This window comes from Gorilla gorilla, chromosome 3 (genome assembly GCF_029281585.2).
Source record: "Gorilla gorilla gorilla isolate KB3781 chromosome 3, NHGRI_mGorGor1-v2.1_pri, whole genome shotgun sequence".
Classification (NCBI taxonomy): Eukaryota; Metazoa; Chordata; class Mammalia; order Primates; family Hominidae; genus Gorilla; species Gorilla gorilla.
This window is the reverse complement of record NC_073227.2, coordinates 17,126,506-17,141,211: the sequence shown is the minus strand read 5'-3', so window position 1 is coordinate 17,141,211 and position 14,706 is coordinate 17,126,506. Positions and strand designations below refer to the sequence as shown.

The following is a 14,706-nucleotide window of genomic DNA, read 5'->3' as shown; positions in this document are numbered from 1 at the left end:
GAGACCAGCCTGGCCAACATGGTGAAACCCTGTAAACCCCATCTCTCATAAGAGTACAAAAATTAGGCGGGTGTGGTAGCGCATGCCTGTAATCCCAGCACTTTGGGAGGCTGAGGTGGGTGGATCATTTGAGGTCAGGAGTTTGACACCAGCCTGGCCAACATGGTGAGACCCCCACCCCTCATCCTTACTAAAAATACAAAAATTAGCTGGGTGTGGTGGTGCATGCCTGTAATCCCAGCTACTCGGGAGGCTGAGGCAGAAGAATCGCTTGAACACAGGAGGTGGAGGTTGCACTGAGCCGAAAGCACACCACTCCACTCCAGCCTGGTCAACTGAGCAAGACTGCGTCTCGGAAAAAAATAAAAAATAACTCTGGTACAGTGCAACGATACTTGTTTTTCCCACTAGACTGATGCTTCATGAAGACATGGATGACCGTATTTGATGTGTTTGCCATCGTACCTTCAGTGCCTAGTGCATAATGGGCACTGTGTAAAGTTAAGTGAATGATGGAAAACTGAGACACAGAGCCTGTGAAGGGCAGGGAACACATCTGTTCCGTTTGTCAGCATTCCATCCTCGCGACAATCTGTTGCACGTTAGGCACACAGTATCTGTTTAACCGAATTGGCCTTCCCAGTATGATAAGAGTCAGCATAAAGCTAAGACAAGATTCCAGGTTTGTTGCTTCAAGCCAGTGCTTTTATGAGTAGGGTGGAGGTGAGGAGCTATGAGTAAGCCATTTGGAAAGTATGATGATGGGCAGACTCCTCAGGAGCCCTCTGAGGTAAGCTTGACTTTAAGGTGCGTGAACTGTGGGCCCTTGGAGAAGTAATCTATTAATGGCACTGCTGAAAAAACATCCACAAATTCTATCCAGTAGTATTTGACCTGTTGGTAGAATTGAGGGGCCTTTGCTCTAGGAGTCCTCTCTGCAGGTTGAAATTCCATTCTGGCTGTTGTTTTCTTTAGAAGCATTTCTTCATTCACATTGATCTAAACTTTTTCTTGTTTCTTTTCCCCCCATATTTTCATTTTTTGACGCCATTCATACCATCTTTCCACCATCACATTCCTTGTATAGATTTGTAGCTTTTAGAACGAGAAAAAAACCTCTAAAAAAGATCATCTAGTCCAATAGGGGACCTCTCCATTTTTATGGATGAAAAACTGAGGCCCAGAGTCTCATCCATCCAGAAATATGTATTGAGTGCCTATTATGTCGAAGACACTCTGCTAGGCACCAGAGATACATTGTTCAACAAGACAGATGGAGTCCATGTCTTCACCACAGAAAATTTTTACTGCTTGTCACCAGGTGAGTTAGTTGCAAAGATAGAAGAGAAACTTCTGCTCCTTCTGTCACACTATAACACCTTGTGTAGCACATCTTAGTCCTGAATTGTGCAGTTCCTTAATGCAAAGCTTGTCTGTGGGATTACCTGGACAATCAGGCATAGGCAGTAGACTGAAGAGGCAGCTGATTCAGATCAAAGGAAACAGTGGTTATGAATGCGGCTTTGGTGTCAGATTCCCTGGCTCTGAATCCCACCTCTGTCCCTTATTACTTACTTATTTTTAGCTGTGTGACCATCTTCTCTGTACATGGTCAGGTTTTCTGTTGCTGTGTAACACTCTACCCCCAAATTTAGTGACTCAAAAACTATTTTATCTCATAATTCTGCGGGTTAGGTATTCAGGCAGGTGTCAGCTGAGAAATTCTTCAATTCTATGTGGTGTCAACTGGGATCACTCAGTGGCATTCAGTTGGAGGAGGGGCCAGCCTGGAGAGGTCAGGATGGCTTTCCTGGGAGCCAGCTGAACCCTTCTCTGTCTCCATGTGTTCTCTCTAGCTGGGCATCTTACAGGTGGCTCAGGCCTTCCATAGCCACTGTTCTGAAAGATGGGAAGTGGAAGCTGTTAGCTCTTAAGGCCTGGGCCTGGGAAATGAGCAGAGCTTTGTAGCACAGAATCTGATTAAGGCAGAGGCTGTGCAGGAGGGAAGGAGACCTAGACTCCACTACCCCGTGGGAGAATCATTGGAGAATTTGTGGCCATCTTAAATCTGACAAATTCCTCATTGTCCTCACCTGTAAAATGTGGATAATAGTAGCACCTGTCTTATGGTAAATGGGTTAATAAGTGTAAAGGGCTTAGAATAGTGCCTGGCATCTAGGAAACATAAGTATTTGTCATAATCATTACTATTATTAGGTATAAGATACATTTTTGTTTATAATTGACAGAACACATAAGAAATGTAAGATACAATTTTTTTTCCAGACCTTTTTATAACCTCATTGGGGTTTCCAGACCTTTTAATAACCTTATTAGGGTTTCCAGACCTTTTTATAACCTTACTGGGGAGGTACAGGATTGACATCATGAAGTAATTTAGAGAACTATACAAAATGATATGGAATAATAATAACTATTATTTTGAGACGGAGTCTCGTTCTGTTGCCCAGGCTGGAGTGCAGTGGTGCAATCTCGGCTCACTGGAACCTCGGCCTCCTGGGTTCAAGCGATTCTCCTGCCTCAGCCTCCAGAGTAGCTGGGATTATAGGCATGCATCACCACGCCTGGCTAATTTTTGTATTTTTAGTGGAGATGGTTTCTTCGTGTTGGCTAGACTGGTCTGGAACTCGTAGCCTTTAGTGATCCGCCTGCCTCGGCCTCCCAAAGTGGTAGAATTACAAGCATGAGCCACCGCACCCAGCCTGTAATTCCTATAGTAAAAGTAAATTGTGTAACAGTTAATAACTGCGTAGCATCATAACTCTGGGGGTCATTTCAAATAACTTTTTCCTTTATCACTTCTATAGAGCTAGAAAATGTCTAATTTTCTAATTAGACATTTACCTAATATACCTAGACATTTACATTTGTATAATTAGATATTTTTACCTAATTTTAACAGGTCTGTGGAAGAGGGTTTCGTGTGTGTGTGTGTGTGTGTGTGTGTGTGTGTGTGTGTGTGTGTGTGTTTAATGTCTTTTTTCCCGTGGGCGATAGCATAGCATAAAAGCATAGACTCCAGTGTTTGGGGGCCAGGATTCAAATCCTGCCTTTGGCACATAATAGTTGTATGATCTTGGATAAGTGACTTAAAGTCTCCATATCTCAATTGTTTCTCTTGTAAATGGTGGTAATTGGGTTCTTAGAGACTTGTTTCAGTTAATGGATGTTGTATTAATCCATTATCACACTGCTATAAAGATACTACCTGAGACTGAGTAATTTATAAAGGAAAGAGGTTTAATTGACTCACAGTTCTGCATTGCTGAGGAGGCCTTGGGAAACTTAAAATCATGGCAGAAGGTGAAGGGGGAGCAAGGCACATCTTACATGGCAGCAGGGGAGAGAGAACCGGGTGGGGGGAGCAGGGACTGCCAAACATTTTTAAACCATCAGATCTACTGAGAACTCGCTCACTATCACAAGAACAGCATGGGGGAAACTGCTCCCATGATCCAGTCACCTCCCACCAGGTCCCTCCCCTGACATGTGGGGATTTTAATTTGGATGAGAACACAGAGCCAAACCATATCAGATATGATATGCTTAGTACAGGTCTGTGTTAAGTAGTCAGTAAATGATAGCTAAAAAGAATAATAAACTTAAAAGCCTTTTCAGGCAACCAGCTTGGCAGGGGTGGGTAGCTGATTACTCACTCGGCTGTTACTAGCCTTGAGGATTCAGCACTGGGAACAGTGTTCGCCACCTACCATCATGCCTTTCTTTCTGTACTCTCGTTTGGGGCAGTACCTCAGTGTTGCTCTTTGTCCCAGTTTTCTCTGAGTCTCACTTTGATCTCAAACCAGGAGATCATGCCAGTACCCCAAACCCTACACGTTAGAAACAAATCTTTCCATAAAGAGATGAGGGGAATCAGAATAAGGTCTTGATTTGATAGGTGAGGTGATGGGGGATGAAATTTAGAGATTCTACATTGAAGCGGCATGCCATTGAAGAAGTTTAGCAGAGAGCTGGAGATTAGAACTGGTAGCTGAAGCTAAAGTTTCAAATTTAGGAGTTGTGTTAGAACATGTAAAAGCCAAGAATGAAAGTGATTGTCAAGGGAAAGAGGAGAGGGCTATGGTGCTGCACCTTAAGGAACATCAACGTTTGCAACGCTTGAGGGAGACAGGTACAGGATAGGGATGGGACAGATCAGGGACATAGGAAGAGAACCAGAAGAGTTCTGGGAAAGGAGGGATTTCAGGATGGGAGTTGGCAGACCACATTGCCATGTGTGGCAGGAAAGCTGGAGAGGATGGTTGAGGACTGAGGAAAAGTCACTGTCAGGAAAGTCTGTTTCAGTGGAGTGAGTGGCAGCAAGGTTGCAAGGTGATATGGTTTGACTGTGTCACCACCCAAATCTCATTTTGAATTGTAACTCCCACAATCCCTGCATGTCATGGGAGGAACCTGGTGGGAGGTGACTGAATTATGGGGGTGGGTCTTTCCCACGCTGTTCTCATGATAGTGAATGAGATCTGATGGTTTTAAAAACGGGAGTTTTCCCTGCACAAGCGTTCTCTTTGCCTGCTGCCATCCATGTAGGACATGACTTGCTCCTCCTTGCCTTTCACCTTCTGCCAAGATTGTGAGGCCTCTCCAGCCATGTGGAACTATAAGTCTAATAAGCCTCTTTCTTTTGTAAATTGCCCAGTCTTGGGTATGTCCTTATCAGCAGCATGAAAACGGACTAATACACAAGGTGAAAAAGGAGTCATGAGAAAGTAAAGTGGGGCGTGTAGATAGCTATTTTGAAAAGTATGAAAGAGAGACCTGTGATGACTGGAGGAACCTAGGGGGAGGGCTTTGTCGTTACCCTGTTTTGCTTTGTTTTCAACATGGGGCAATGTCAGTGTGTTTGTGTGGAGGAGCCACCGAAGGACAGGGTGAAGCAATGAAAGCTTCACTGATGGAACCAGGTTCTAGGGGAGGCAGGAAGGCTCAAGGGGAGAGGGAAGGTTCATCTTGGGAAGGAGGAGGCATGTTTCATCCCATGAAGCCTAAGGGAATGAGGGAGGGGTGAGTGGGAAATTTGTAACTGAGAAAAATTTAAGGCACTATGGTTACAAAGTTATACATCGGTTCAACCTTCTTTTATTTTATTTTATTTATTTATTTTTATTTTTTGAGACAGAGTCTCACTTTGTTGCCTAGGCTAGAGTGCAATGGCGCGATCTCAGCTCACTGCAACCTCCCCCGCCTGGGTTCAAGTGAATCACCTGCCTCAGCCTCCCCAGTAGCTGGGATTATAGGCACTCACCATCATGCCTGGCTAATTTTTGTATTTTTGTAGAAACAGGGTTTCACCATGTTGGCCAGGCTGGTCTTGAACTCCTGACCTCAGGTGATCCGCCCACCTCAGCCTCCTAAAATGCTGGGATTACAGGAGTGAGCCACCGCGCCCGACTGGGTTCAGCCTTCTTAGTGAAGTTTAAGTCACAGCCATTTTTATGAGTGAGGGAAAGAGACATGATGGGAATGAAGACACTGGGAAGATCACAGAGGAGCAACCCCAAACCCAGAGCGGGTTAAGAATCATGGGGCTGGAATCCCAGCACTTTGGGAGGCTGAGGTAGGCAGATTGCTTAAGCCCAGGAGTTCAAGGCCAGCCTGGGCAATGTAGCAAAACCCCATCTCTGCAAAAAAATTTTTAAATTAGCCAGGTATGGTGGCACATGCCTGTAGTCACAGTTGTGGCGGGAGGATCGCCTGAGCCCAGGAGGTTAAGACTGCAGTGGGCTCTAATCACATCACTGCACTGTAGCCTGGGTGGCAGAGCTAGATCCTGTTACAAAAAAAAAAGAATGGTGGGAAAGTAGGTGACAGCTCACCTAAGCCCTGATCTGGAAGGTGGGAGGGTCAGGTATAAGTAAAATATTCCCAGGACAGAACCAAAGGCTTTCAGAGGAGAGCACAGGCAGAGATCTGCAGTCCGCCTGCTCAGAATCACCGGAATGCCTGTGATGCGGTTACCAGGCTCCCCTGTAGACTGACAGAGCAAAACCCTGGGATGTACCCAGGAATCTGCATTTTTAACAAGCTCCCCAGGTGATCCTTACGGATTATTACAGAATCCTTCCATATGCCAGATACTAGTCTAAATGTTTACACAGGTAACCACAATAACCTGTGAGATAGGGTGAGGACAGTGGGTCACAGAGAAGTCATTTGCCCAAAGTCATATAGCCAGTGAGTGGTGGAACTAGGTCTCCAACCCACTGGCCAAGAACATAGGTGGTTTGGGGAGCTGCTAGTAGTTCATTTTGGCTGCCACATACTTGGAATAATGGGAGATAAGTCTAAGTGAGAAGTAAGGGGTGTGTTGAAAAGCTTAGATTTGGGATTAGTAATGTAGTGACTTTTTCAGCCATGCTTAAGTACTGAGAATGAAGGCAAAAAAAGCAGATGATGCCTTTTTAGATTTTTAGTACCATACTGCCTTTTTTTTTTGAGATGGGGTCTCTCTCAGTCACCCAGGCTGGAGGGCAGTGGTGCCATCATGACTCACTACAGCCTCAACCTTCTGGCCTCAAGCAGTCCTCCTACCTCAGCCTCTCAAGTAGCTGGGACTACAGGCATGTGCCACCATGCCCAGCTAATTTTTGTTTTTATTTTTCATAGAGACAGGGTCTCACTGTGTTGCCAGACTGATCTCGAACTCCTGGACTCAAGTGATCCTCCTGCCTCAACCTCCCAAAGTGTTAGGATTACAAGTGTGAACCACCACGCCTAGTGCAGACTGCCTAACCTTCATAGTCTTGTCCCAAACTGGTTCCATTTCTTCCAACTATTTCTCTTCCATAAATCATCTCCTGCTAGACTGCGCCCTAGACGTCCAAGACCATGGCTTACTCGCCTGTGTATACCAGTGTCTAGCTCTTAACTATTTTGTTTAGTCGTGCGTCATGCACTTTCATGTGTATGTTTCCCTCACTAGAATTTCAGCTGCATGAGAGTGGCGACCTGGCGTGTTTTGTTCATTGTTGTGACCCTACAGCCTGGCACACAGTAGTCAGTTGGAGAACAGAGGCTGAAGGTTGAAACTTGCAGTGTCTACGCAATGGCTTCCCATCTCATTTGGAATCAGAGTCAGGGTTCATAACAAGTCCCACAGGCCTGGGCATGACCTGACCCTCTGTCCCCTCTAGGATGTCATCTCCTGCCACTCACTCAGCCACACCTGAGCCCAGCAAGCTCCTGCCTCAGAGACTTGGTGCTTGCTGTTCTTTCTGGCCCAGGTACCTGCATAGCTCCTTCCCTTCTTTCAGGCATCTGACCAAGTAGCCTCTTAGGGAGGCACAAAGGCACGAGTGAGGGGACCTGCTTCTTTGCGATGTCTCTTATATCATTGTCTGGTGATGTTAGGTATTTTGACCTGTACCTTATCTCCCAAAATAGGCTCCTAATTTCCCCAACTTCTAATTCAGTGACCTGTGTACAGGTGTTCGATAAATATGGATTTGATCTTAGCCAGCTGGCTTTTCTTTCACCTTATACATTTTTATGTATGTGTATATTATTTTATTTTTTATTTGACATATTCGTAAGTAGATACCGAGAAGTACATACAGTATTAACATGGTCATATTCTAGATTTGTACTGTTTAAATTCTGTGGCTTTTAAAATATAAATTACAATTTCAATCCCTCAGCCACATTTCAAGTGCTCAGTGACCACGTGTGGCCAGTGGCTACTGTATTGAGCAGTGTAGATAGAGAGCATTTCCATCATGACAGGTAATTCTGTTGAACAGCAGCAGTCTAGATGCCTCAGAAACAGAGTTATGTCTGTGTGTGTGTGTGTGTGTGTGTGTGTGTGTGTGTGTGTGTGTGAGAGAGAGAGAGAGAGAGAGAAACTGTGATGAGAGAGTGAAGCACAGATCAATCAGTAAGTTTCAATCCCATTTAGTTTCCAGTGAGGTCCTTAAGAATATCTGTTGTATCTGTGATTTTTTGCTGTAGGTCACTCGAATGGTTGAGCATGGACCCTGTTGCTACCCACAGCTGCCATCTCCTCCAGCAACTGCATGAGCAGCGAATCCAAGGCCTGCTTTGTGACTGTATGTTGGTGGTAAAAGGAGTCTGCTTTAAAGCGCATAAGAATGTCCTGGCAGCATTCAGCCAGTATTTTAGGTGGGTATTTTAGACTTCATTCTCCTAGCTGTGAATTAAGGGTAAAGCTCTTTTAGTATGGAAGTATTCATATTTTGTTCTCCTTGGATTTCACTATCTTTATCTTTTATAGCACATTGGATTTTGTAGGAGTTGTTTTAATTTTTAAGTTTGTTAATCATTTTTATTATTTTTGCTTTTGTGTTTAGAGTAACCTGAAAAGAAAAGAGGCTCTTAAGTAAAATGAATTTGGGATGATTGAAAGTATTTTGGTTGTTTGTCTTTCATTTTAATAATTCTGGCTAATGTCTGTCTTCTACATATATTTCTTATCCTTTCAAGATAAAATGATGGAGGAATTAAGTTCCCGGTCAGAATTTTTCTGTGATAAGAAATCAGGGGAAAAACATATTTGGTGTTGGATTTTTCTTTTCTTTTTTTCTTAATTAAAGCATTTTAGTTTTTGTTTCTCATTTGAATATTCTAAGAAAACCTTATTATCATTTTGGCTTATATGAAATATTTATTTATAAATAATGAATAATACTAAGAAGTTGTGTTTCAGCTTATTTAAACATTATTCTGTATTCCCAGCTACTCAGGAGGCTGAAGTGGAAGGATCCCTTGAGCACAGGAGTTGGAGGCTGCAGTGAGCCGTGGTCATGCCACTGTACTCCAGCCTGAGCAACAGAGGGAGACTCTGTCTCTTAAAAAAAAAAAAAAAAAAAAATTGTTAGAGTTAAGCGATTCTGCATAAGTTCATTTTGTTGTTAGCAGGTTTCTCTCTCTTTAAATACAAAGTCTCTCTTTTTTGAAGTACTTTTTGTTTCCAAAATGCATACCGTTTTACTGCTCTAGTAGACAACGTGGGACATGATTTGCTCTTTCCTTGATAATCCTGAATCATCAAATTGAGTCTCAGTTATTGTATAGGCCACATTACACATTGTAATGAATCAGCTTCTTAAGGTAGGTAGCAGGTTTTGTTCCTAGGAAAAATGGTTGCAAACTCTTGGGTTTGCTATCACCTGTTTTCTCTGTCTTCCCAGGACAGTTAAATTTTGATATTGTGATACACAGGCTGTTTTGCGCTTAAAAACAGAACTGAAGGCTGTTTGGGGGAAATAGGTGACTGTATTTGACAAAATGTCTTCAACTTACTTACCTGAGCTTATTCATACATAATACAAATTTGTTCACCTGTGACCTTGGCTTGTACCCAGAATAAAGTGCCTGGGCTTTAGAGTGCATTTTGGTCTTCACTAACTCTTAGGGTTTTTCTCACTGTTGGTTTTTGAACCACTGGGTGGCTGAAAAACCTAACAGCCAAATAAATTACTGGTTACCAAGGAATGTATGTGGAGGGTTGGTTTATTCTAGCTATTTTTTTTTTTTAAGTTTTCTAGGCACTTAGATGTGGAAATATTTGTGTATATGGTTTATGGCCTAAAATATAATACTTGTCAGACTAAATATGAAATAGTGAAAAGTATATATTATTTAATTTTGTGTACTCTATTAGTATGTATTTAATATATATGGATAATTACCTTTTGAAAAAATATTTAGAGCAATCTTTTATTTCTTAGATCATATTGGGAATTATCTTAGAAACTTCTTGATTTGTGGTTTATCAGTCATATAAATGTATGTAATTTTTTAATGTGTAAATTTGAGTATATTTCAAAATTTACTTTGAGATACATTTTGAAGTCTGTATACCCAATCCACCAATTTAATTCATCTGAATTATTTAGTTGGAGGGTTTGCCAGGTTGTTTTAAAGGATTAAAATGTACTTATGTTAAAAGTTTTGACATTCACAGAAGGATAGTATTTTTTAATATTAATATATGAATTTTATTTATAAGAAAAAGACGGTGTGAATTTTTGGCACTGTAAACAGATATTCTTTCTTTTACCAGGAGCCTCTTTCAGAATTCTTCAAGCCAGAAGAATGATGTTTTTCACTTGGATGTTAAAAATGTCAGTGGCATAGGGCAGATCCTGGACTTCATGTACACTTCTCATCTAGATCTTAACCAGGACAATATACAAGTAATGCTGGACACAGCACAGTGTTTGCAAGTTCAAAATGTTCTGAGTCTGTGTCACACATTTTTAAAATCAGCCACTGTAGTACAGCCACCTGGCATGCCTTGTAATAGTACATTGTCTCTACAAAGCACCCTGACCCCAGATGCCACTTGTGTTATCAGTGAAAACTACCCCCCTCATTTACTGCAGGAATGTTCAGCAGATGCACAGCAGAATAAAACGTTGGATGAATCACATCCGCATGCGTCACCATCAGTTAATCGTCATCATTCCGCAGGTGAAATCTCAAAACAAGCTGCTGATACTTCAGACGCCAGCTGCACAGAACTGCCTTTCAAACAGCCAAATTACTATTACAAACTCAGAAACTTTTACAGTAAGCAGTACCATAAACACGCAGCTGGTCCCAGTCAGGAGAGAGTTGTTGAGCAGACTTTTGCTTTCAGCACCTCTACAGACCTTACCACAGTGGAGAGCCAGCCTTGTGCTGTCAGTCATTCTGAATGCATCCTGGAGTCTCCCGAGCACTTACCTTCCAACTTCCTGGCCCAGCCTGTGAATGACTCTGCCCCACACCCTGAGTCAGACGCCACATGCCAACAACCTGTCAAGCAGATGAGGCTCAAAAAGGCCATTCATCTGAAGAAGCTCAATTTCCTGAAGTCACAGAAATCCGCAGAGCAAGTATCTGAACCCAAGTCGGATGATGGTTTGACAAAGAGGTTGGAATCTGCTAGTAAAAATACCCTAGAGAAAGCTAGCAGCCAAAGTGCTGAAGAAAAAGAAAGTGAAGAAGTCATCAGTTGTGAGAATTTTAATTGCATTAGTGAGACGGAGAGGCCTGAAGACCCGGCTGCCCTGGAAGACCAGTCCCAGACACTTCAGTCCCAGAGACAATACGCGTGTGAATTATGCAGGAAACCTTTTAAACACCCAAGCAACTTGGAGCTTCACAAACGGTCTCATACAGGTAACTGATTCAGTACCCACAGGCAGAAGGGAAGGACGTAATGCGGATGCTCAGACACCACTGGCTCTTCTTGTTTTTGTAAGAAGTTTTGCTGTTGTTTGATGTCATTGATGATTTTAAACAAAATAAGGGGGATTAACTACTTTTTGTTTTATATTTTTGGTGATGCATCTGACTTAAAGTTTTGTAAATGGTTTTATAAAGTCACTTTAAAAAGGTGCATACTTTTAATTTTTATTTCAACTATATTTTTATATGACAAGCCATCTGTCTCTAAAGAAAGTATAGTAATTTTGGTGCACTCAGAATTTCAAATTAATTCTAAAATGGATAAGCTATATTTAGTTGTCTTTTTAGAATTAGATTAAGCTTATTTTTTGAAAGCATCATATAGGTTAATTTCGACTAACCTAATATACTTTGAGTAATTCTGCAAGTTCTCTTGGAAGGAATTTGAGTGTCTAATTTTTAAAATTCTAATTTGGGAGTCAGGAAGTAAACTTTTTAATAAGAATCAGCTTTAACCATTTGATATTCTCAAAAGAAAATTCTTCCAATTTAAACATTGAATTTTCAAAGTTTTGTTATCTTAATTCATGCCTCTTTCTCTTTCCCAAAAGATTTTTTTAAGGTATTCTCTCTCTCTCTCTCTCTGTGTGTGTCTCTCTCTCTCTCTCTATATATATATCTCCACACACACACATTATGTTATACAATACATATATATTACTTTTCTTCCTATAATTAAACATGAGTTTAATAGCACATTACAGATGAACAACAATTACCTTGTAGGCATGAGAAGTAACATGCAACAGGACGCTTCCACAGCAGCTGCTTTTACGGTGTTTGTGTAATTGTGTTTGTTGATGTGACCTTCTGTTATCACTATGGATTCCCAGTTTGCATTTTACTACCTTGTATTATTGGGAGATTTCTTTGATAATTGTGAAAGCCCTTTATACATTTTAGTGCATTTGAATATAAAGTACTGTTATTATCACTAGTAGTTCAAAATTATTCCACGTGAAGGCAATATCACAGACTTAGTTTTGCCCTGAAAAAACTTTAGATGATTCTGTTTGCCTAAATCTCCTACAGCCTAATGATTACTGCAATTTTTTTTTTTTTTTTTTTTTGAGATGGAGTTTCGCTCTGTTGCCCAGGCTGGAGTGCAGTTGCACGATCTCGGCTCACTGCAACCTCTGCCTCCTGGGTTCAAGTGATTCTCCTGCCTGAGCCTCCCGAGTAACTGGGACTACAGGCATGCGCCACCAATTTTTTTGTATTTTTAGTAGAGACAGGGTTTCACTGTGTTGGTCAGGCTCATCTTGAACTCCTAACCTCAAGTGATCTGCCCACCTCGGCCTCCCAAAGTGCTGGGATTACAGGCATGAGCCACAACGCTTGGCCCGATGGCTGTAATTTTTTATTTGTGAAACTTAACCTGCTTAGCTTTTAAAGGAATCAAAAATTGTTTATTCTGGGAGAACCTCTTTGAATGACAGATACAGTCATGGCAAAGATGCTTACTGGCACATAAATATTCTACCGAGAAGGGCAGCAATTCTCAAAGTATGGTCTGGGGAAACCTTTTTGGGGGTCTGTGAGGCCAACACTATTTTCAAAATTGTCTAAGATGTTAGTTGTTTTTTCCTCCTCTTATGAGTGTACAGTTAGTCTGCCCAAAGCTACATGATGTGTGATGAAGTCCTCACCCTGGTGGCCTGTGAAGTGTGTATTTACCTGTTCTAAAGGTCACTCTGTTTTCATTTCCAGTATGGTAGATATCAATAGCTATAGCCCATATTAACAAAAGCTCTTTAGGACCTCAATTTTAAGAGTGTGAAGGGGTCCTGAGGCCAAAAAGTCTGAGGCCTACTGGAGTAGGATTGTTAACCTTGGTCATTTATTAGTCTTAGTAACTGGTGACCTCTCTCTCTTTTCAAATTCTTATATTTCTTATGGGGGCTTTAACTTTATCTGTCACCCCCAGTAATTTCAGACATAAATGTACTTTCATTTATTGCAATACAGAATTAATGTAATTATTAATTTATTAATTAATATAAATATAATTATTCAGGGTCAAGGAAGCCATTGGACATTTTCAGGATAAAATAAAATAAAAATATCCTAGAATGAGCCCAGAAAGCTAGCAAGCTGCTTTCTTCAAGGTAGCAAGCCCCAACAATATAGTAGGAAGGGAAAACATTATTGTTACTTTTTAAAGAAGATCTTAATGAAACCATTTGATTTCAGGGAAATAGAGAAAATGAGAGGTTCTTAGTGTTCAAAGTCTATTCATTAGCGTTATATAGATTAAAGGCAGTACCATGGAGTGTGCTTTTAAATTCAGATCATGTTCTATAGGCCACATTTCAGAACAGCTGTGGTTTTTTTGTGGTAGAGTACCATTCTTAGAATCTGTTCTGTCCCCAAGCGCAGTTACTTAGTTATTGAAATTAGAGGTGATAAAGAAGTCCGCAGAGGAGCACATCTCCCAAAATGAAATCTTACTTTCTCTTGTGAGAACCAAGGCAGGAAGACTGTGGTGAGGGGCTCTTTCCTTTTCACACTCATGCTTCAGGACGACCCACTGTGTTTGGGGCTCTCTGTGCTCATACCTTGTGTGGTGTGAACAAGTGACCCTGTGTCTGTTAGGATTGGTGGTTGGGTGGCATCAGGCCGAAGAATAGGTGAGCGGGATCGTGCTGTTCAGCAGGAATACTCAACCACAGGAAAAGACCACTTCCAGAACGTGGGTCTGCTCTGGATGCAAATAAATACATTGATTTTAACATAAGTTTTGTTTGGAGAACAGTTTAATTTTTTAGAGGAAAATATTACTTTTATCATCTCTGTGTAGAAATAAAGGCAAGAGAGAAATATAAGGAAGTAGACACTCCCTATTTTCATACTGTTAGGATGCAGAATGTAATGCCATTTTGAAAGTACATAGGAGGTCATTTAAACAAAAAATTATTGAACAAATACTAGTAATGATTTTACAAGTTGTTGTTTTGTTTTGTTTTAGGTGAGAAACCTTTTGAATGTAACATTTGTGGGAAACATTTCTCTCAGGTGGGAATACTCTTATTTATTGTTAATAATTGGAAACCTGCAACACAGTGTTTTTTTATTGGAAATAAGACATACTTTTGTACTTGTGAGAGAAGCCTCTAATGATATCTGTAACTTAAAGACTTCAGAATAAATTAGGAGAAATCCTTTTCAAGAAAATACATTTCTAGTTCTTTGAGAGAAAAATAGCATTTTCATGTGTGAATTCTTACAATACTTTTTTCCCCTTGCTAAGGATGAGTCCAAACTTAGCATATGTCTTCCGTTTCATGAATGAAGTTCACAGTAAACCACCTTGAGCTTGGTGTACCTGGAGGCTGCACATTGTGCTGGGTTAGGCTGAAGACAAGTAGTCTCCTTATTCTTGTTGGGACTGTAGATTGTAGGATGTTGGAAAAAAAGATGAAACAAGTTTTGTTCCCTGTGTTGACTGCTACCTTTAGCTGACCTCCATTAAGG

General features: G+C 41.2%; 1 protein-coding gene across 1 annotated transcript in view; it reads left to right on the top strand.

Annotated features, from left to right (window-relative positions):
* ZBTB49 (zinc finger and BTB domain containing 49) overlaps window positions 1–14,706 on the top strand; it is a 31,569-nt gene that overhangs the window by 1,738 nt on the left and 15,125 nt on the right. Inside the window, exons 2-4 of the mRNA XM_004038376.5 lie at window positions 7,987–8,157; window positions 10,061–11,163; window positions 14,201–14,247. Coding sequence (XP_004038424.1) covers window positions 8,006–8,157; window positions 10,061–11,163; window positions 14,201–14,247 — 1,302 coding nt within the window. The 5' untranslated portion in view covers window positions 7,987–8,005. The remainder of the gene's footprint in view (window positions 1–7,986; window positions 8,158–10,060; window positions 11,164–14,200; window positions 14,248–14,706) is intronic.